General features: G+C 40.0%; 1 protein-coding gene across 11 annotated transcripts in view; it reads right to left on the bottom strand.

The window, feature by feature from the left end:
* ZNF410 (zinc finger protein 410) overlaps window positions 1–23,109 on the bottom strand; it is a 44,209-nt gene that overhangs the window by 15,714 nt on the left and 5,386 nt on the right. For 8 of the 11 annotated variants that reach the window (XR_013521381.1, XR_013521383.1, XR_013521382.1 and 5 more), the window contains 7 exons: window positions 22,645–22,826; window positions 21,237–21,372; window positions 18,963–19,181; window positions 17,575–17,766; window positions 12,434–12,584; window positions 11,470–11,651; window positions 6,988–7,077 (listed from right to left, as the gene is read on the bottom strand). Coding sequence is in view for 6 of the 11 variants with exons in the window: in XM_035260987.2 (XP_035116878.1) it covers window positions 6,988–7,077; window positions 11,470–11,651; window positions 12,434–12,584; window positions 17,575–17,766; window positions 18,963–19,181; window positions 21,237–21,372; window positions 22,645–22,677 (1,003 nt within the window). In the remaining 5 variants the exon portion in view is untranslated. The remainder of the gene's footprint in view (window positions 1–6,987; window positions 7,078–11,469; window positions 11,652–12,433; window positions 12,585–17,574; window positions 17,767–18,962; window positions 19,182–21,236; window positions 21,373–22,644; window positions 22,827–23,109) is intronic. The other 3 variants (XR_013521384.1, XM_017977205.4, XM_078335390.1) reach the window with 1 other exon arrangement.

The following is a 23,109-nucleotide window of genomic DNA, read 5'->3' as shown; positions in this document are numbered from 1 at the left end:
GTCTTCAACTTCATTCTCTAGACAAACTGATAACAATATTGGTATTATCATTTTGAAACAATATTGTATTAATGTTAGGAACCAAGATTTTCAATGTAAGAGAAAAATATGAAGTACAAAAAAATCCTCTGAAAATTGTTTAATGTGAAAATTTAAATTGGAATCATCAACATGAACCAATTATCTTCCTTTCAAAAACATGTCTTCTCTACAGGCCAAGCATGGTGGCTCACGCCTGTAATCCCAGCACTTTGGAAGGCCAAGGTGGGTAGATCACTTGAGGCCAGGAGTTCAAGACCAGCCTGGCCAACATGGCAAAACCCCTCTCTACTAAAAAAAATACAAAAATTAGTCAGGCGTGGTGGTGTGCGCCTGTAATCCCATCTACTTGGGAGGCTGAGGTGGGAGAATTGCTTGAATAAGGGAGGCAGAGGTGGCAGTTGCAGTGAACCAAGATCATGCCACTGCACTCCAGCCTGGACAACAGAGCGAGACTCCACCTCAAAAAAGACAAACAACAACAACAACAAAAATGTCTTCTCTAGTTCTTTACACTGAAAAGTTCTAGAAACAGTGACAACCTTTTCTTTTTCTTTTTCTTTCTTTTTGAGACAGAGTCTCAGTCTGTTGCCCAGGCCAGAGTGCAGCGGCTCATCCCAGCTCACTGCAGCCTCCACCTCCTGGGTTCAACCAATCCGTATGCCTCAGCCTCCCAAGTAGCTGGAATTACAGGTATGAGTCACTATGCTCAGCTAATTTTTTAATTTTTTTTGTAGAAACAGGGCTTCACTGTGTTACCCGGGCTGGTTTTGAACTCCTAGGCTAAAGTGATCTGCTTCCCTCAGCCTCCCAAAGTGCTGGGATTACAAGCATTGCACCCTGTCAATGATGACAACCTAATAGCAACAGGTACATAGCACCCAGACTGTGGTTCCAACTATAAGGAATCAAGACTCCATGGAGGAATAGCTGATTCCAAGTCCAAGGTGAGCCTAAGAACTGCTATTGTGTTAAAAAGCAAAGAGGCTATTACAAAGACAAATGAGTCATGTCAAAAGCATAAATACAGCATAAGAAGCTCCAAAAATAACAACCAGGCCAGGGACAGTATAACACACCTATAAAATCAGCATTTTGGGAGGCTAAGGCAGGTGGATCACTTGAGGTCAAGAGTTTAAGACCAGCCTAACAAGGCAAAACCCCATCTCTACTAGAAATATGCAAAAATTAGCAAGACATGGTGGTAGATGCCTGTAGTCCCAGCTACTGGTGAAACTGAGGCACAAGAATCACTTGAACTAGGGAGGCCAATATTATTATTACCCTGATAAAAAAGCCAAAGATATCAAAGAAAACATTACAGACCAATATTCCTCATGAACATATGGACTCCTTCTTCTTCCGTCCCTTTCTCCCTTCTCTTCCTTCCCTCCCTTACTGATTTTTTTGTAGAGGCTGAGGCAGGTGGATCATTTGAGGTCAAGAGTTTGAAACCAGCCTTATCAACATGGTGAAACCCCATCTCGATTAAAAAAAATTAGCTGGGCGTGGCGGTAGGAGCCTGTAATCCCTGCTACTCCAGAGACTGGAGGAAAAGAATTGCTTGAACCCAGGAGGTGGAGGTTGCAGTGAGCCGATATCATGCCAATGCACACCAACCTGGGCAAAAGAGTGAGGCTCTGTCAAAAAAAAAAAAGGAGAAATTATGAAAGAATGAACAAATGTTTTTCCCCCAAAGACTGGGAAAAAGACAAGGATGCCTACTCTCAACATTTTTTTTTTTTTTTTTTTTTTTTTTTGAGAGAGTCTTGCTCCATCACCCAGACTGGAGTGCAATGGCATGATCTCAGCTCACTACCACCTCCACCTCCTAGGTTTAAGCAATTCTCATGCCTCAGCCTCTCAAGTAGCTGGGATTACAGGTGTGAGCCACCACACCCGGATGATTTTGTATTTTTAGTAGAGATGGGGTTTCACCATGTTGTTGGCCAGGATGGTCTCAAACTCCTGACCTCAGGTGATCTGTCCACCTCAGTCTCCCAAAGTGCTGGAATTACAGGCATGAGCTACTGTACCCAGCCTCACACTTCTATTCAATGTTGTACTGAAGGTTCTAGCCAGAAAAAGAAATTAGGTCAGGCACGGTGGTTCACATCTGTAATCTCAGCACTTGGGAGGCCAAGGTGGGTGCATATCTAAGGTCAGGAGTTCAAGACCAGCCTGGCCAACATAGTGAAACCCCGTCTCTACTAAAAATACAAAAATTATTGGGTGTGGTGATGTGTGCCTATAGTCCCAGCTACTCAGGAGGCTGAGGCAGGAGAATCACTTGAACCCAGGAGGCAGTGGTTGCAGTGAGCTGAGAGTACACCATTGCACTTCAGCCTGGGAGAGAGTAAGACTCTGTCTCCAAAGAGGAAAGGAAAGGGAAAAGGAAAAAGGGAAAAGGGAAAGGGAAAAGGAGAAGGGAAGGGAAGGAAAGGAAAGGAAAAAAGAAGAGAAAAGAAATTAAAGGCCAGGTGCAGTGTCTCACGCCTGTAATCCCAACACTGGAAGGCTGAGACAGGAAGATTGCTTGAGCCAGGCCTGGTCAACATGGCAAAATCCTGTCTCTGTAAAAAAAAAAAAAAAAAAAAAAAAAAAAATTTGTAATAGCTGGGGGCCAGGTGTGGTGGCTTACGCCTTTAATTCCAGCATATTTGGAGGCTGAGGTAGGCATCACCTGAGGTTGGGAGTTTGAGACCACCCTGGACAACATGGTGAAAACCCATCTTTACCAAAAATACAAAAATTAGCTGGACATGGTGGTGCACACCTGTAATCCCACCTACTCAGGAGGCTGAGGCAAGAGAATCACTTGAACCTGGGAGGCGGAGGATGCAGTGAGCCAAGATTGCCCCACTGCACTCCAGCCTGGGCAACAGAGCAAGACTCGGTCTCAAAAAAAAAAATTAGTTGGGCATGTGCCTGTAGTCCCAGCCTTGGGAGGCTCATGTGGGAGGACTGCTCGAGCCCATGAGGTTGAGATTGCAATAAGCCATGATCATGCCACTGCACTCCAACCTGAGCAACAGAGGGAGCCATGTCTAAAAAAAAAAAAAAGAAAAGGAAATTAAAGGCACCTCGATTGGAAAGGAAGAAGCAAAACTATCTTTAATCTCAGATGACATGATCTTGTATATAAAAAACACTAAGAAATCTATTTTTAAAAAACTACTAAAACTCAGCCAGGTGCAGTGGGCTCATGCCTGCAATCCCAACATTTTGGGAGGTCAAGGTGGGAGTATCACTTGAGTCCAGGAGTTCAAGATCGGCCTGGGCAACATAAAAAGACTGTATATCTTACAAAAAAATACATATTAGCTAGATGTGGTAGTGTGAGCCTGTAGTCCCAGCTACTGGAGAGACTCAGATGGGAAGATCATTTGTTCCGAGGAGTTCAAAGGCTTCAGGGAGCTATGATGGTGCCACTGTACTCTAGCCTGGGCAATAGAGTGAGACTCTGTCTCTTAAAAAATAAACAGAAAAAAAAAAAAAAAAAAACGGGGGGTGGGTGAGTAGGAGGAGGGAGAGAGCATCAGAAAGAACAGCTAATGGATGCTGGGCTTAATACCTAGGTGATGAAATGATCTGTGCAGCAAACCACCATGGGACACCTTTACCTATATAACTAACCTGCACATCCTGCACATGTACCCCTGAACTAAAAAGTTGGAAAAAAAGAAAAGAAACAAACTACTAAAACTCAAGGTTTTACCAAGGTTGCAAGATCAATGTACAAAATTCAATTGTATTTCTATATACTGGCAATGAACAACTCAAAAATAAAATCAAGAAAACATTTCATTTGAAAGAGCATCAAACATGAAACACTAGTAGTAAATAGAGCATCAATTCCTTATTCTCAAAATTCACAATTAAAAGAATTACACATTTATCCTGCCTTGCCTATGCAAATGATAAAATAGCCCTACTTGATATTAATGGAAAAGAGTCCAACTAAAGTGTCCCATAGTACAGAAGAATTCCAACTAATGTGAAAGGAGTAAGAGAATAAGAAAAACCACCATTTTACAATCCTTAATGAAATAACAGATTCGGGCATCATTTAGGAATGAAATCAAAAGGTAAAAGGTGGGCTGGGTGTGGTGGCTCATGCCTGTAATCCCAGCACTTTGGGAAACCAAGGTAGGCGGAAGACTTGAGGTCAGGAGTTCAAGACCAGCCTAGCCACATGGTGAAACCCTGTCTCTACTAAAAATTAGCTGGGGTCATGGCACACGCCTATAATACTAACTACTCAGGTGGCTGAGGAAGAATTGCTTGAACCCACGAGGTGGAGGCTGCAGTGAGCCAAGATAGCCCCACTGCACTCTCACCTGGGCAACAGAGTAACACTCTGTCTCAAAAAAAAAAAAAGGCAGAAAGGTTGATTGGGCACTTTACAATACAGAGATCAGGCTGTTACCAGCTGAACTCATGGATCAATTCTGACAACCAAGCACTGCGAGCTTCCTGATGTGATACAAAATGAAGCACACAGAACCATCTCTGACATATTTTTGCACAAAACTTCCAAACTTTGAAGCTTTTAGAGCTTACTTAATTTACAGGAAATGTAAGGGAACAAGTTAAATGACATAAATGGAAGTGAACCAACATATCCAGAATGTGGGATATTCTATAGGACTCAACTGACTCTGTTTTGCAACAACTCTATGGGGAAAAAAACAAAAACAAAAATAAAAAACTCCATGTAGAAAGATCTCGATTTAAAAGACTTAATAACCAAGTATAATATTGGACCTTGTTGGATCCTGATTTAAACAAACCGACTTTAAAAGAGATTTTCGAGACAAGTAGAAAAAACTGAACATGGATTGATTATACGAGAAAACCAAGAAAGTATTAATTTTGATAGGTATACCAGTACTGTTGCTATGTAAGAAAAATCTTTATTTTCTCTACTTTTGTGAATCTTTCATGTAATCTTACACAGTAAAGTAAAATAAAAACACTCTACAATCCAAGCAAAACACATCTGAGGTCCACATCTAGCCTAAAGGATACTAGTTTGCCACCTCTGCTTAGAACTTGTCATCCTATTAAAAAACTGCTCCACTCCTAAAATCTCAACTCTGAAATATACATCCCTGATCGATTATCTCTCTCCAACATCCTTGTTTGTACTCCACTAGCTTGCTTTCCTCATAAGTAACTCCTGGTTCTTCCTCTCCACTCATCATGTTCTAGCTTCCCCTTGTTTCCCATGGCCAGTCACTCAACAATGACCTGATTACATTCTAGAATCCCTCTCCTCCTTGAGTTCATTCCTCAGCAAGCCTCACTCTGATTAACCTCTATCACCTATTTTCTCCAGAGTCCAGCTTTTAAATTGATGAGCAGTAGCAGAGAAAAATAATAAAATCTGAACAGGTCTACTAAAAAAAGTTAAGCTACTTACTCTCAGCTGTATCCTCACTCACTGCTACTTAGCTATCTATTTATTCATTCTAATTGGCTCACTAAATCAACAAATTATAAAAACCTGTTGCGTGCCAGGAACTCCAACAAGCATACAAGGCTAGTCTACAGACCCCCTCTAGCACTCATCATCCAACGCTTTTCTAACCCCTCTTATAAATAAATGAGTCAGCCTAACAACTGAAAAGCCCCCTTTTCCTCCTTATCTTCACTATCACTTTTTTTTTTTGAGACGGAGTCGCTAAGGCTGTAGTGCCCCCTAGTAGCATGATCTCAGCTCACTGCAACCTCCACCTCCCGGGTTCAAGCAATTCTTATGCCTCAGCCTCCTGAGTAGCTGGGATTACAGGTGCCCGCCACCAAGCCCAGCTGATTTTTGTATTTTTAGTAGAGACGGGGTTTTACCATGTTGGTCAGGCTGGTCTCAAACTCCTGATCTCATGATCCACCCATCTCAGCCTCCCAAAGTACTGGGATTACAGGCGTGAGCTACCATGCTTCTTGAATCAATAATCCTCACCTGCTGCCTCCATTTCTGTATCACTTTATAGCCAACCATTTGTGGAGTTGAACAGATTCTTCCACTGGGTCTCTTCCCATGCTCCCTGCCACTACAATGGAGCAGACTTCTTGACCAGACTGAAAAAAAGTCTTATCTCTTCCTATTATAGTTTAGCTTCTGCATCATTGCCAGATTCATCTTTAGTAGGCCAGATCTCATCAGATTGTACCTCCAGTAGGCTCCAGAAACTCTCCTTCCTGGCATTGTAAGCCCTTCTTAAACTAGACTCCCAGACTTGTTTTCAAAGTAAATAACCATGTCCTACAGGAAAAAATCCTTCTAACAAGATACAGGTTTTACCCTGGGCTGTACCTGACTTCTGGTTAAGAGGATGAGACATACCTGCACAGAGTGTGCTAACGGACAAACTGCAGGGAATTAATTTAAGGCTCCCAACAGAAAACAGGTCATTAAATCTTACTCCTGTCTCTTCTCCACATCTGCAATGATAAGGTTTGTGGCTCTATTTACCAAAGGCATACTTTCTGCCAAAATGGTGTCTCAAGTAGGATCACTAACACCTGCTCAGAAGGCAATAATATTACTGGTGCTTCTTTAACTTATATCAATCTCTTTAACTTATATCACTCTCTTTTCTTCTGACACGAAATACTCTCCAAGAATACAAATGTCAATTCCTAGAGGGTCCACGTTTCATGTAACTTATAAAGCACCCAGCAGAGTGCCAAATGAATTTGCTGATCTATTCAAAAAAAGGGGGTGGGGCTGGATTAGAAACGCAGCTGAAAATAATTATATGTCCCCCTTGATTATAAGAATTAAGGGTCTTGATTTATGATTCCATCATGATGATGAGAAATGAGAAGCTTTCTATCTTTATAGCAAACGGCTTATTTTTAAATTTCTTTACATCACCCCAGGACCCTTTTATTCTTTTGTCTACTTTTCCTAAAATCTATGAATGGCAAAGGTTCTGATACCTGAGTGAACCACCAGATGTTTTCGGAGGCTAGAATACTCAGCAAAGGAACGGCCACATCCTTGGGCTTCACAAAGAAAAGGTTTCTCTCCTAGAGACAGAAAATGAGATAAAGACTCAGTCTTCTGATGAACTGATTACCTGTTACTCTCTTTTCCCACCAACATTATTCAGTCAAATGACTTACTTACTCCGATTTATTTAATCCATATTATAATTTCAACTGGGCTACCTAGCAAGTGTTGCCTCTCAGTGATCTTTTAGTATACATCCCACCAGACAGCCTTGCCCTTTTCCTTAAAATGGCTGCCTCTGAGCTTCATACTTCCTTTCCCCTCCTGGCCCAAGAGCTGGAGAGCTGCACTGACCTACCTTCTTCAGTGATTCCCACCCTCTGAGGATATCAAGATTAATACTGTACATGCTATCAGGATTTTTATCTTCTAACAATTTTAAGACTCAGTTTCTAGATCCAACTAAAAGTATAAGTTTTTTTTTGGAGATGGAGTCTCACTATGTTTCCCAGGCTGATCTCAAATTCCTAGGCTCAAGCCTGGGCTACAGAGAGAGACCCTGTCTCAAAAAAACTCAAAACAAACAAACAAAAAAGATGCAGTCTCTATCCTCCAAGGGTCACAGACTAGTGTGAGACAGACAAATGTATTCATAAATAGAAGAAAAAGTGCTCCACTGCAGTATTTTTGAAAGCAGCTGAATTAGAGTTCATTTAAAAGATGACAATGATGGAGGGACATTTCAAGCACAAGGAATAGTGTGAGCAGAGCCCTGAAACTGAGAGTGCCCAGGACAAGTTCAGGAAATGGCATGGAATATGGCATGGTGACAATACGGGAGCTCAGCTTGCTGGGAGGAAACAGCACTGCTAGATTATTCCATTCTTTTAGACTATACCACACAGCTTAATGTTTGTGATTCTCCAACAGTAACTTTTTTCAATGCTTATTTGTATACTCATCCCTACCCCCAGAATGCTAGGTACTCAAAAGTTATTGAAAGAATGAACAATATACTAATGTATGTGACAAAACAAATGTCAAGAAAACGAAAAATTTTAGTAATAACAAGGTCAAATGTTTCAAAAGATGAGCTAAAGACTAAAAACACAAAAAGGATTTATAAAAAGTTTAATCTCTGCATCAAGCTGGTTAGAGAACATACCTGCCTATTTGGAAACTGAGAGGATGGTTATTTTGCTGGAATAAGGGATGCAGGAGAAGGAAGGGGTTTAAAAGGCAATGCAGCAAAATGGTGAAAAACATGGCCTTTGGGGTCTGTTAATCCAATCCTGACTTCAAATCCTGGCCCTATCACTTATTTGTACTGGGAAGGTATTTAATGCTCTAAAAATCCCCTTTTCATCTATAAAATGGAGACAATACAGTTTCAGCATTAAATAAGATAATACCAGGTAAATATTCACCATAGTGCCTGGCACATAGTAAGCCCTCATAGTAAGCCACTGAATTCACAGCTTCATTTAATTTTTATTTTTTTTTGAAGGAGTTTCACTCTTGTTGCCCAGTCTGCAGTACAATGGCTCAATCTTTGCTCACTGCATCTCCGCCTCCTGGGTTCAAGCAATTCTCCTGCCTCTACCTCTCTAGTTGCTGGGATTACAGGCGTGCACCACCACGTCTGGCTAATTTTTGTATTTTGAGAAGAGACGGGGTTTCACCATGTTGGTCAGGCTAGTCTCAAACTCCTGACCTCAGGTGATCCACCTGCCTCAGCCTCCCAAAGTGATGGGATTACAGGCATAAGCCACTGCCAAAAGAAAATTTTTTTTTTAGATAAGAGTCTCACTCTGTCTCTCAGGCTGGAGTGTGCAGTGGTGCGATCTTGGCTCACTGCAACCTCCAACTCCCGGGTTCAAGCAATTCTCTTGCCTCAGTCTCCCAAGTAGCTAGGATTACAGGCACTCACCACCACACCTGGCTAATTGTATTTTTAGTAAAGACAGGGTTTTGCTGTGCTGGCCAGGCTGGTCTTGAACAGCTGCCCTCAAGTGATCTGCTTGCCTTGACCTCCCAAAGTGCTGGGATTACAGGTGTGAACCACTGTGCCTGACCTTAATTGTAGCTTTAATTACTATCATTACTACTAATAAAAATTTGAGGCCAGTTTTGACATGTGAGATAAACTGAGTTGCAGCATTTGAAAATAAAATCCTTAGAAGAGCTTTGGAGTTGATAAATGCTAATTTTATTATCATATTAATTATTACTGACATTTAGATTATTAGGGAGAAATAATTAAATTGAGGCCTGAGATTATGACAAGAGAGTTCACTGAGTAAAAGAGAAGGAACAAGAAATTCTGAAACTGGTGAACAATTCAGAGATTAACAGAGATAAAAACTAGCAAGAATTAGAAAGAAAAAAAAGAACAGGAAAATCCGGTCATATTTTGAAGTAGAAGAATTTTAAATCTGGGTGTGGTGGCTCACACATGTAATCCCAGCACTTTGGGAGGGCAAGGTCAGTGGATTACTTGAGTTCAGGAGTTCCAGACTAACCTAGCCAACATGGCAAAACCCTACTAAAATTACAAGAATTGCCAGGCGCGGTGGCTCAAGCCTGTAATCCCAGCACTTTGGGAGGCCGAGGCGGGTGGATCACAAGGTCAGGAGATCGAGACCATCCTGGTCAACATGCTGAAACCCCGTCTCTACTCAAAAATACAAAAAATTAGCTGGGCACGGTGGCGTGTGCCTGAAATCCCAGCTACTCAGGAGGCTGAGGCAGGAGAATTGCCTGAACCCAGGAGGCGGAGGTTGCGGTGAGCCGAGATCACGCCATTGCACTCCAGCCTGGGTAACAAGAGCGAAACTCCGTCTCAAAAAAAAAAAGAACTGTCTGTGCATGGTGGTGCACGCCTATAATCCCAGTTACTGGGAGGCAAAGGCATGAGAATCGCTTGAACCCCGGGACACAGAGGATGCAATGAGCTGAGATCACGTCACTGCACTCCAGACTGGATGACAGAATAAGACTCTCTCAAGAATAAATAAATATATAAGAAAGTAGGAAAGCATTTTAAGATGTTCAGTGTTATCAAATGCTACAACAATGGGCTGATCTGAAGTAGCGATAACTGATGTTCACAGTCAGTTACAGATCAAGTGCCTTGTTTTACTTTTTCCCCTCTTCTCACTAGTGCACTTGACTGATTAAAAAACAAAAGTAAGGCTGGGCGGAGTGGCTCACGCCTATAATCCCAGAACTTTGAAACGCCAAGGCAGATGGATCAGGAGGTCAAGAGATCGAGACCATCCTGGTCAACAGGGTGAAACCCTGTCTCTACTAAAAATACAAAAATTAGCTGGGCATGGTGGCACATGCCTGTAGTCCCAGCTACTCGGGAGGCTGAGGCAGGAGAATTGCTTGAACCCAGGAGGCAGAGGTTGCAGTGAGCCAAGATTGCGCCATTGCACTCCAGCCTGGGTAACAAGAGCGAAACTCAGTTAAAAAAAAAAAAAAAGTACATATATAAATAAATATATATAAAAGGCATATAGATATATATGTGCCTTATATATATATGCCTTTTAATTTTTACCACTGTCATTTTACCAATGCAAGAATCAAGAAAGAAGAGTCAATGAAAGTGACAAGAAAGTGGGGAAGAACAGTTACACATTCTAAGAGTGGTCTGGGTTCAGTGATTACACTTTGGCTAGAGACTAGCACATGCTGGACCAAGTGGCTTGGAAAATCACCCTTAGACTCTTCTTTTTTTTTGCTTCGAAGTTCTGCTCTTATTGCCCAGTCTGGAGTGCAATGACGCAATCTTGGCTCACTGCAACCTCCGCCTGCTGGCCAGGTTCAATCAATTCTCCTGCCTCAGCCTCCCAAGTAGCTGGGATTACAGACATGTGCCACCACTCCTGGCTGATTCTTAGATTCTTAGACTAAGAGTCAAGGAATCTTTATTTTGCTCCTTAGATATTAACATGCTGTGTGACCCAGAATAATTCACTTCGCTATTCTGTTTCTCATGTTGTGAGGCTCTAACAAGAAAGTCAGGGATTATATCTTATCTTTTATATTTTTACCCACCCTACCCCATTTAGTGACTAGAACAGATTCTGTATGGTTTGTGTGACTCAATAAATGTTACTGCTCCAAATTAAAACTGTGCAGTGTTCAAAAAGATTTGAACACAGACTGATCTTGTCCACATCTCCCCACATCATTGTTGTCTGAGAAAGTCTAATAACTCTTCCTACAGGTCTGGCTCCTAGAGACAGAAATCAACATTGTCCACTCTACACACACAGCTAAAAATACAATAAATGTTATTATAAGTGCCATAAGTCACTTGAAAAAGAAACCCCATCTTCAGAGTCCTAGCAACAACCCCAGACCTTCATTTCTATTCCCACTTGAGTTTTTCCTAAGGATAGGCAAACATGCAGAGCGAAGGAATAGACTGCCCAAGGGAATATTGGTGCTGCACACACCTGTGTGGATACGTCGGTGGTTCTTCAGGTTTCCAGCTGTAGTAAACTGTTTACCACAGCCAGATTCATGGCACATAAAGGGCTTCTCTCCATTGTGGGTCCTCATGTGTACCTTCAGCCTCTGCAGCACATAGAAGCTTTTCCCACAACCTTCTGCAGGACAGATGAAGGAGCGGTCATTTCTGCAGAAATAATCACATAAGCAAAAATATCTGAAAATACTCTTTGCTAGAGATGGCAAATCAAAGCTCCTATTGACTCTCAAGGCAAACAGTAAGTCCAAAAAATGGATACATGAGAATCGGCTGAAGACTTTGTGAAACTATAGCTGGGTGGTGGCTCATGCCTATAATCCCAGCTACTCAGAAGGCTGAGGCAGGAAGATTACTAGAGCCCAGGAGTTTGAGAACAGCTTGGGTGAAACAGCGAGACCTCATCTCTAAACAAAATTTTTTTAATTAGCCAGGTGTGGTGGTGCAAGACTGTAATACCAACTGAGGCTGAGGTGGTAGGAAGATTACTTGAGCCCAGGAGTTTGAGGCTGCAGTAAGCTATGATGGTGCCACTGCACTCCAGCCTTTGAGACAGTGAGATCCAGTCTCTTAATAAAAAAATCAAACAAAAAACTACAGATGCCTAGCACCACCCCTTAAACTGATTTCATAGGTTAAAGGAAGGGGCCCATGCTTATTTGTTACTTTTAAGTTCTCAAAGGAACTGTTTTATAATGAAAATTGAGAACTCATGGTTTAAGGCCTTTAGGTCCCAAATGTCTCCTTAAATATTTATAAAGAATTATAAATGAGACAATGCAATCTTTCTATTAAAGAAAAAAAGACATCTTAACCAGAAGTTAACTGGAGTTCCTACTTTGCTGTATTCTGTCAACCTGAGGGACAAGTTCCTCTAAGAATCAACTTTTGCATCAACGTATATCCAAATATGAGATCTCGGATTTGCTCACCGATGAGTCTTGAGGTGGTATTTAAAGTGAGCTGGCCATACAAATGTCCGGTCACAGCCTTCAACTGTACACTTGAGCTTCTTTTCCACTTGAGGAAGGGGCCCAGAATCTTTGGGTTGCCCATCACCAGAACCAAGGTGGACATTTTCTCCTATAACAGAGTCACATGTTTAGAATCCAGGGAAGGACCCTACTCAGATACATAGGCTCAAACAATAAAGCTCCTATATTTTACTCCTAGTGATCATTAATCAGGTATCTATCTTCATCTTCCCCAGTTCTCTTTGTATGCACTTACAGTAGAAACTCGGCCAGGTGTGGCGCTCATGCCTATAATCCCAAGCACTTTGGAAAGCCAAGGTGGGAGGACTGCTTGAGCCCAGGAGTTTCAAGACTAGCCTGGGCAACATGGCGAAACTATATCTCAATGAAACACAAAAAAACAAAAATTAGCCAGGCATGGTGGCACAGGCCTGTAGTTGAGGCTCCAAGGCTGAGGCTATAGTGAGCTGTGACTGCACCACTGCACTCCAGCCTGGGTGACAAAGCAAGACTCTGTCTCAAAAAAAAAAATATATATATAATAAAACGACAGAAACACAAGTACTTTACATCTTCATCCCCTTACTCCAGAAAAACTACCAAAAACTATCATGCTTTGTTTCACAAGACTAGGCCACTTTGACAAATGTAAGAAATATCCAAAATGGTTTGCTATTAGAAATCTTAAAAGGCAGAATTAAACCCACTCTGTATTATAGTTTGGTGGAGAAGCAGGGACAGCAACACCCATTCTGGGGTGCTACAAAGATGGTAATCTTCTGAGGAATAAAAACACTGTATTTTGCTTGAGTCCAGGAGGCGGAGGCTGCAGTGAGCTGAGATTACACCACTGCACTCCAGCCTGAGCAACAGAGTTAAGACCCTGTCTCAAAAACAAACAAACCAACCAACCCACTGTATTTTAAGAAGAAGCAGTCATTCTGGCCCAGTGTGGGCTTACAGCTGATTTCTTTGACGGACAGACATTTTTAGATTCCATCTTCTGAAATGAATTTGGCCATTTCCTATCATTCTAGAAACTAAGAACCACCTTCCAATTTCCCATACCATTCTTCTTTAGTTATAAAATACTTAAGGAATACAAAATCTCAGGTGATTTAAATTTCTAACCACATTTTAAAAAGTAAGAGAAAATATCTACTGGAGTTTTGTTCAACAAAATAAAGAGAGGTGAGGAGAAGAATACAGAGTGCTTCCCTTAAATGTAAATGAAATCAGTTACTTAAATATTGTATAAATTCCAGATTAGCAGGTGGTGGTCCTTTTCCTTCACTTTCTTCAAGAAATACTTGAACGTCAATAGAGGAAAAAAAATTAATAGTCATTTAATTCTGCTATGTGCACATGCAGGCAGTATATCTTTCCACCAAATATACCTTAGCAGTAAGATTTGTGTCTCCAAATTTCTCCCTCAACAGCCAAAAGACAATATGCATGTTGTACCTATCACATTACCTGGAACCTGATGGTTAATCAAAGGCAGGTTTTGTCCCATCTATTAATATACTCCTTGCTATACTTTACCAAATATGAGTCATAAAACTAATTGCTCCAAGGTCAGAGCAGAACCTAGGATGTTTTCTGCTAGTTACTATTAACTTTTTAATATTGTCCCAAGGTTTTTAAAAATGTGTTTACTTAAAATACTACACATGTAGCGCAAAAATACACATGCCATGAAAGAATCTTCCCACCAACCCCAGAGCTCCAGCTATGATTTCTAATGAAAGGTCTGTTAAAACATCATACTTTTTTCTTTTAAATTAAAAAGGTCTCATTTTGTTGCCCAGGCTGGAATCCAGTGGCATGATCTTGGTTCCCTGCAACCTCAACCTTCCTGGTTCAGGTGATCCTCCCACCTCAGCCACCCAAGTAGCTGGGACTAGAGACAGGTGTGCACCACCACACCTGGCTAATTTTTTGTATTATTTATTTTTTTTTTTTGTAGAAATTGTGTTTTGCCATATTGCCCAGGAGGGCCTCTGAGCTCAAAAGATCCACCCACCTTGGCCTCCCAAAGTGCTGGGATTACAGGCAAGAGCCACTGCACAGGCCAAAAAATCATGTTAATACAGAGATCAAATCAGTGATAGAGGGGCTTTCTGCATTCAGTTTTGTAAATATAGTAAGAATATTGATATAATCATAAAACAGGAAAAAATGAATACATGGAATAAGGCAAGGCTAAGAAATCACGGAAACTCCTTCTGTTCAACAATGAAGATAATCAATATATGCTCAAATAAGGCAAATTTTTCCCTAAAAAAAGAAACCCTCAGAAAAGAGTATATTTGAGTTCTACCATGTTAGCCAGTCTGGTCCTGAACACCTGCCCTCCAGTGATCTGCCCACTTTGGCCTCCCAAAGTGCTGGGATTACAGGCGTGAGCCACTGCACCCCACCGACACATGGTTTCTGTTACAACTACTCAGCTTTGCCATAGTAGCAGCCTTAGACAATTTGTAAGTAATGTGCATACCTATGTTCCCATAAAACTTTATAAAAACAAGTGGGGATTTGGCCCAAAGGCCTTTGCTGATCTCATATACATTTTATGCAAAATTAAAACATTTCTGTATTTCAAACTTAGATTGTAAGTGAAGATAATGTGCTCTGAAAAACTATGCTAGAGGACTCACAAAATAACTTCAGTGTTAACAATGCCAAAGATATTTATCTTAGAAATGCATTAAAATATTGAATAAAATCATTTCATTACATGTTAGTGCAAGGGTGTCCAATCTTTTGGCTTCCCTGAGCCACAATGAAAGAATTGTCTTGGACCATACATAAAATATATTAACGATAGCTGGTGAGCTTTAAAACACACACACACACACACACACACACACCGCTCATGATGTTTTAAGAAAGTTTATGAATTTGTGTTGGAACGTATTCAAAGGCATGCTGGGCTACATGTGGCCCACAGGCTGTGAGTTGGACAAGCTTGTGTTAGTGGGTGAAAGCAATATTGATATATTTTATATGATTTAAAATGTATATGTGGGGCCAGGTGCAGTGGCTCATGCCTGTAATCCCAGCACTGCAGGAGGCCAAGGCAGGTGGACCACCTGAGGTCAGGAGTTTGAGACCAGCCATGGCCAACATGGTGAAACCCTGTATCTACCAAAAATACAAAAATTAGCCAGTCATGGTGGCATGTACATGTACTCTGAGCAACTTGGGAGGCTGAGGCAGAGACTTGCTTGGTTCCCGGAGGCGGAGTTTGCAGTGAGCAGAGATTGCACCACTGCACTCCAGCCTGGGTGACAGAGCAAGACTTGGTCTCAAAAATAAAATAAAATGTGTATGTATAACCAAAATCATAAAGTTTCCAAATAGCAACCTACAATGTTAATTTTATCTACATGCCTAAAGGTTTGCATAATTAACTTATAAAAAAAAAAGGTGTTTAGGGAATTACCTTGTTGAAAAACGAAATATTGCCTTATATTTGGGGAGATTTAATATTTAGGCATACATGGTAGTTGTTAAGATAGTAAGACAACATATTTTGAAAGTAAGAAAAACATCCACACAATGCTTTGCTGATTATAGCATTTCCCAGACAGAATATTATATAATCTCCATAGCAGGCCAATCAGGTAAGCTGTGTGATCTCTATGTTCAGATTGTAAGAAAGTTGAAGCTAAGGGGGAGGTTAAACTGCCCAAGGGAGGGAACCAGTAAATGATGGTGCCAGGCCTAGATCCCACGCCCTAGATTCTAAATTGCAAACTCCCCTCCCTACACTGCTTCTCACCAGCAAATACGGCACTATTTCTTCAATGCAAGAGGAAATGCTGAAGGTTTCAGCATCCAGAGATCGGCACATACATCTCAGGAAGAATCTGAACTTTAAAGGTCCCACCAAAATGGTAAAATGAACCATTCAAAGTACCACTATGGTAGTCATAAACAGAACTAAGTATTTTGAAAACAAATAGAAGTTTAGAGTTTGGCTGGGCATGGTGGCTCACACCTATAATCCCAGGACTTAGGTAGGCAGAGGCAGGAGGAGAACCTGAGTCCAGGAGTTTGAGACCTGTCTGGGCAATATAGCAAAACCCCATTTTCCACAAAAAGGAAAAAAAAAGACCAAAAAAAATTACATGTTTCAAAATATTCACAGAAAACTCTAGTTGTCTATAAGAAATTTTAACTTTTTATTTTCATTTGAATAGTAATCAAAAAATAATAAGTATATACTAGATCATCTGCATAAACTCCAAACAGCTGTGTACTAAGTGTTTAAGCTTAGTTTGTGATAATGATAGCACTGAACCATGCAGTATTGATTGAGTCATCACATGCTAATGAGAAAATACAGAGGCAGACCTAAAAAAGTATTAATAACATGCTACATAAGCAAAGATTCTGCAGTGGTTTGATTAGAACCGTGTTTCTCAAGCTTTAACACGAATCAGAACCACGTTTTTGACTCAGTAGGTCTGGCATGGGCCTGAGAGTTTGCATTTCTCAATTCCCTCATGACATCGACGATCCAGTGACAATACTTTGAAAATTACCAGAACAGAGAAAAGTGGCACAGAGTAAGTAGTACAGGTATGCTGAACTGAAAAGAAAAAGCATTAAAAACATCATACCTAATTGATAAATTGCCATGAGCAGCAATTTAGATAATCCTCTGCCACAATGACTTAATATTATTTTTATTTTTATGGGTTTGGTAGTTTTATTTCTATTAACTGATAACTGTTTTGATTTCATGATGGTATAAGAGCTCTAGGTATATAAGGTATACACAGAATTTGTTTTTGCGTATTTAAGGGACATTACAATAAAAACAACTCTAACCCCAAAATGTGTATTATTTTTTCTTTAAAAGGGGCTCTGTATATTAAAGTTGAAAATTCAGAATACTAGTGGATTTTGGACACAAATCTGGCATGGCCAAGTTATTTTATAGAAAATAAAATTTAAACCATTTACAGATTTCTAGCCTTCTGCTCTCATCAATAAAATAACTTGAATTATATACAACTCAAAGCAGCCACTGCATTACCAAATCTCTTTGCACATAGTAGTGGCAAGGAAAATGCAACAGGCCTCACCATTGCTGCTGGTTTTGGCATTTTTTGCCAGTTGTGCCCGAGTAGCAGCAATCAAACTGTCATGGGCCAACTCCTGAACCCGGAGGAACCATGGAATGCTACTGTCCGTGCTCTCACTGGAGAGAAAATCATTCCCTGAATCTTCTGCCTCATCCTGTACAAACACTAAGTGCTCAGCTGAAGAGCCCAGACCTGGAAGAAACAAATTATATGAAAAGTTAGCAACCATGCTTTTTATTTGCCCTGGCTCAAAAACTCTCCATGTCCTACATAAGCAATTCCAGACCTTCACCTTTTACCTCAAACTTCCACATTGAAGAGTAGGCTATCACCTTTCTACCTTTAGCCTGCAGGCTTGTTGTTAACTTTCCTCTGGTTACAGAGGCAAAGCTGTCTTTCTTGGTCAACCAGACTAATCCCCACCTACAATATTTCATTCTCATTCTTCAATTATCCCCCCATATATACTTGAATCTTCTCCTCTCTCCCATTTGCAACTGGTTCCTATCGGCCAATATTTCCCTACAGTCTTTAAATATGTCCTAATTCAAGTCTCTCACCTTAAAAGAATAGAAAACCCCAAGTACTTCTCTAGATATTACCTTCTCCTCTGTTCCTTTAAAGTCAAGTTTCTTGAACAAGTTTACTTCTAACTTGCATATCTACTGTCTTACATTCCCTGTCTCTTTAACCCTGGCCTCTACCTCAGCTACCACAGTAACAATTGCTCTTGCTAGGGTCACCGGAAACACACTTCATCTCACTAATAAGCCCATTATGTAATATTTGGCATGATTTAGTATCTCTTCTGCCTTAAAACTACTTCCCTTGGCTTCCCCGTTACCATTCTCTCCTAGTTCTCTTCATCCCCTTTCAGCTGCTCCTTCCTGTTCTTCTGTTGCCCCCTTAAATATTTTTTTCAGGGTCCCAGACTTGCCTTCTTTTCTGTTTATGCTTCAGACTTTCTTGAATCAGAGTCCACGCTCATTGTTTCATACATTTCCTGAATGCTGATAAGCACCGAACTGACTTTTCTAGAACTCTGGATTCCTGTTTCTAACTCTCTAAAGGACACGTCCTCCTGAATGTCCCTCCAAAATCTCAACATAAATAGGCACAAATTGGAACTAATCACTTCCCCCCAAGCCTGTTCTTCCTGTGCTATCTCAGTAAATGGCACTACCTAATTTCCTAAACCAGATATGAGTCACAAAGTCATACTAGAGTTCTCCCTCTCCCTCTACATATTCAAATGGTCACCAAACACAGCAATTCTCCAAAATAATAAAATAATAAAGCTTCTTTCTATTTTAAGTATGACTAAGTTAAATATGCCCCACCCCTAATTTTTTTCTTAGGCATGAGAACTCAAAAAAGGCAAAGAATACCTGCTCTTGTTAGGTTGAGAAGAATAAAAGAAGTGTTATCACTTGGCTGTAGATCTTGCAACAAGCTAGAAGACTCTGAAGTGGACAAAAACTCTGGGGATTTCTGTACAGTTTGAGCCCTCGTCTCCTCTCCGTCTGGACCAACATTCACCCGAAGGCTTCTCAAAACAGCTGAGGAAGGGACCTCCTTGGAGGAGTTGGAATGATTTGTAGTATCATCTAGTAAAGGGAAAATACCACAGCTTTATGTAGCATCTATTTTCAGGAGCTCACCATTTTGATACACAGCACCCAACATCTCTTGGAAGCTAACATCGTTACAGGAGCAGATAGCATTCTCATTATACAAATAAAAACTTTGTCTCACAGAAGAACAGAGAGATGGCTTTAAGTTCCAAAGGCAGTCAGCCAAAAAGTGAGGAACAGAATCCTCTGTCACCTGGCAGTAACGGTTGGTGAATAACCAACCATTCACATTAGGACATTACAGAATTTAGTCCTTTTTGAGGCCAGAAATCAGTACTTTTTCCTTGAAAAATATAGCTATAAAATGAATACTAACTCAAGAATAAGATCTACTTTTTATTTTTCTTGGAGAGAGTTCCCTCTCCTTAACTTTTATATTAGGTTGGTGCAAAAGCTATTGCAGTTTTTGCCATTACCTTTTTACCTCTGGCTGTTTTTCAGGCTGTGGTATTTTTTCTATGCCACCATGCCTGGCTAACTTTTGTACTTTTATTAGAGACAGGATTTCACCAGCCAGGCTGGTCTCGAACTCTTGACCTGAAGTGATCCACCCACCTCGGCCTCCCAAAGTACTGGGACTATAGGTGTACAACCTGCCTGTAATATTGTGTTTTATGACTGGGAGGCAAGTATTTGGGTTTTCATTTATATCTGTATTTGTATGTCTAAAATACTTTAAATCAAAATTAAAACTAAAACATGGAAAAGGTGAATGTACTTTTTTTTTCCCCCTAGAGACAGGATCTCATTATGTTGCCCAGGCTGGAAAGCAGTGGCTATTCACAGGCATGATCCCATTACTGATCAGCAAGGGAGTTTTTACCTGCTCCATTTCCAACCTGGGCTGCTTCACCCCTCCTTAGGCAACCTGGTGGTCCCCGGCTCCCAGGAGGTCACAATATTGATGCTGAACTTGGTGCAGACACCCGATCGGCATAGTGTACTACAACCCAGAACTCCTGAGCTCAAGCGATCCTCCTACCTCAGCCTCCTGAGTAGCTGGGACTACAGGCATGTGCCACCATACCCAGAGAATGTACTTTTTTTAAATCCATTTATCAGTTGATGAACACTAAAGCTGATTCCATATCTTGGTTATTGTGAATAATGCTGCAATTAACAAGCGTAGACATCTTTGACTTACTGATTTCAATTCCTTTGGATATATTCCTACAAGTGAGATTGCAGGGTCATATGGTAGCTCTATTTTTAGTTTTCTGAGGAACTTCCATATGATTTTCATAATGGCTGGACTAACTTACATTCCCACCAACAGTGTACAAACGTTCCCTTTTCTCCATATCTTCATCAACACTTGTTATCTTCCATCTTTATGATAACAGTTATTCTAAGGGAAGATGGACACCCTGTTCTGTTTCCATTTCCTTAACTATTCATTGTATTTATATACAATTTATTTATTTAATTTATTATTACTATTTTTTTTAGACAGTGTCTTGCTCTGTCCACTCAGGATGGAGTACAATGGCACAATCATGGCTTACTGTAGCCTCAAACTCCTGGGCTCTTCCCACCTCAGCTTCCTAAGCAGCTAGGACTATAGGCGCACACTACCATGTCCAGCTAATTTCTAATTTTTTGTAGAGATGAGGTCTTGCCATGTTGCCCAGGCTGGTCTCAATCTCCTGGGCTCAAGCAATCCTCCTGTATCACCCTCCCAAAGTGCTGGAATTACAGGCATGAGCCACTATGCCTGGCCATAACTACTCTAGTCTTTGTTTCTTCCCTCCTTTACAGGTTCTCCTGCCCTACCCTGTACCTTAAATACAGAGTTCCACAGTTTTGTCTCGGCCTTTTCTTCCCCATTCTCACACTCTCTGGGTGATCATCTAGGTTCCTACGGCTTAAACTACCAACATGCCAATGATTTCATGATGCTTTTTCTCCATGACTCCTAATTTTTACCAGTTGGTTATTAAGTGATATATTCATTACACCAGTAACATAGAGTAGACTAAGTTCTTAAGACTTCTTTATCCTGTCTCTTCTAGTGATCTTAATCTTTACCTGGTAACATTAGCCGACTGCATTCTGAGGTTTCGGTCACAGGAAGGAGGGACAAACAAGTAATATCTTTAGCTTCTGATTCTACTAGCCCCTGTCCCAGTGGGATGGACGTATTCTGAACAAACTGTACCAGGAGCTGGGGGGAAAAAAGACAACACTGAGAAATACAAGTTGTTAGAAAAGTATCTAAACCTCTGAATTTACCAAAAGGTAATATAATTAAGACTTTTCACTAGTCTCTCATCCATATTCAAAGAAAAACTAAACAACATAATAACTAAAGTTATTTTATCAAGTTCTCTGTTCTAGAGAATGGCTGTTATAAAGTCATGTGCTGTATAACGACATTTCAGTTAACAGGCCACATATAGGATGATGGTTCCCATAAGACTGTAATACCCTATTTTTACTGTACTTTTTCCATGCTTAGATATGTTTAGATATACAAATGTTTACCACTGCATTTCAGTTGCCTACAGTATACAGTACATTAACATGTTGTATAGGTTTGTAGCCTAGGAGTGTAGCAAGCTACATCATCCAGGTTTGTGTAAGTATACTCTAACATTTCATTTGCATAATAATGAAATCACCTAATGTCATTTCTCAGCATATATCTCTATTGCTAAGTGACATTTCACTGTGATTAAGTTAACCTCTGCCACCATCTGTCAAATAGAGAAATGATAAAAAATAATTATATTTTAAAATAATGACTTAAAAAAAATCAACTGTATCATATTGATTATATTTTACAAAGCACTTTTCTGTGTACTGGCTCATTCAATCATCGCATTAATGCAGTAAGATTTAAGGTGTATTTTAGAGCTGAGGAATCAAATAGACATTACAGTGACTTGTCTAAGGTCACATGACTGTTAGGCACAATGTCAGTCCTCAAATTTAAGTAATCTGATTCTAAAATCAGTAACCACTCTGCAACACAGAAGTGCTAAATTTAAATAAGAAAAGGGAACAACAAAAAATGTTTAAATCCCCTAATCACATTTAGAAAGAAAATACTCACAGATATGTATAAAATAAAAAGAATTTGTGGTAGTAAATATTTATATATGTATAGACCTATTCATCACATATATCTCATATTTATGTAAATACATACTTATAAACACATATTTTTATTTATACGATTTTATTACATAATTATCTAAATGTATAATGATTTTGCATATACTGAAAAACAAATATAAAAACAATCACAAAAGATAAAAATATAATTTTTAATCTTTGAAAAAATACTTAGCAACAATCAAAACCATATAACTTATAAAACCTAAAATATTTATTATCTGGCCCGTTAAAGAAAAAGTTTGCTGACCCCTAAACTAAAAATAAACTTTGAAATACAGCCCACCAAAAGAAAAGGAAACAAGCTGACTGGGCTCACCTCTGGTTTGGATTCTAACTCATCTGATAACATTGATTCAGCTTCCAAAACCTGTAGCTATTCAGGGGACAAGTTCAAATTTAATTCAGAGCCAATGATACCTTCCTGTTATGTTCATATTCCTCTAGGAAATACTATGCTCTTCCTGTAAGATGTTGTACTAGGTAGGTAACCAATTTAACCTAGAATAGGGGTAAAAAAGAGAAGGGGCATTAAGAGCGGTGGGAAAACACAGCTAAATAGAGGCACTTCTTTACATATCCAAAAAAATCACAACAAGCAAGCAAATAAAGAATTCAAACCAAAACACTCGTTTTAAAATACAACAAGCTCAACAGGCATCAAAAGCCATAAAAATATTATACTTTCATGCAGTATTTCAACCTCTAATAATCTATTCTAAGAAACTATCTTAAATATGGATATAACCATGTCCAAAGATGTCCATCTTATCCTATGTAATAA

The sequence above is a fragment of the Callithrix jacchus genome, chromosome 8 (assembly GCF_049354715.1).
Source record: "Callithrix jacchus isolate 240 chromosome 8, calJac240_pri, whole genome shotgun sequence".
Taxonomy (NCBI): Eukaryota; Metazoa; Chordata; class Mammalia; order Primates; family Cebidae; genus Callithrix; species Callithrix jacchus.
Note: the sequence above shows the minus strand (reverse complement) of the source record. Positions and strands in the feature narration are given on the sequence as shown.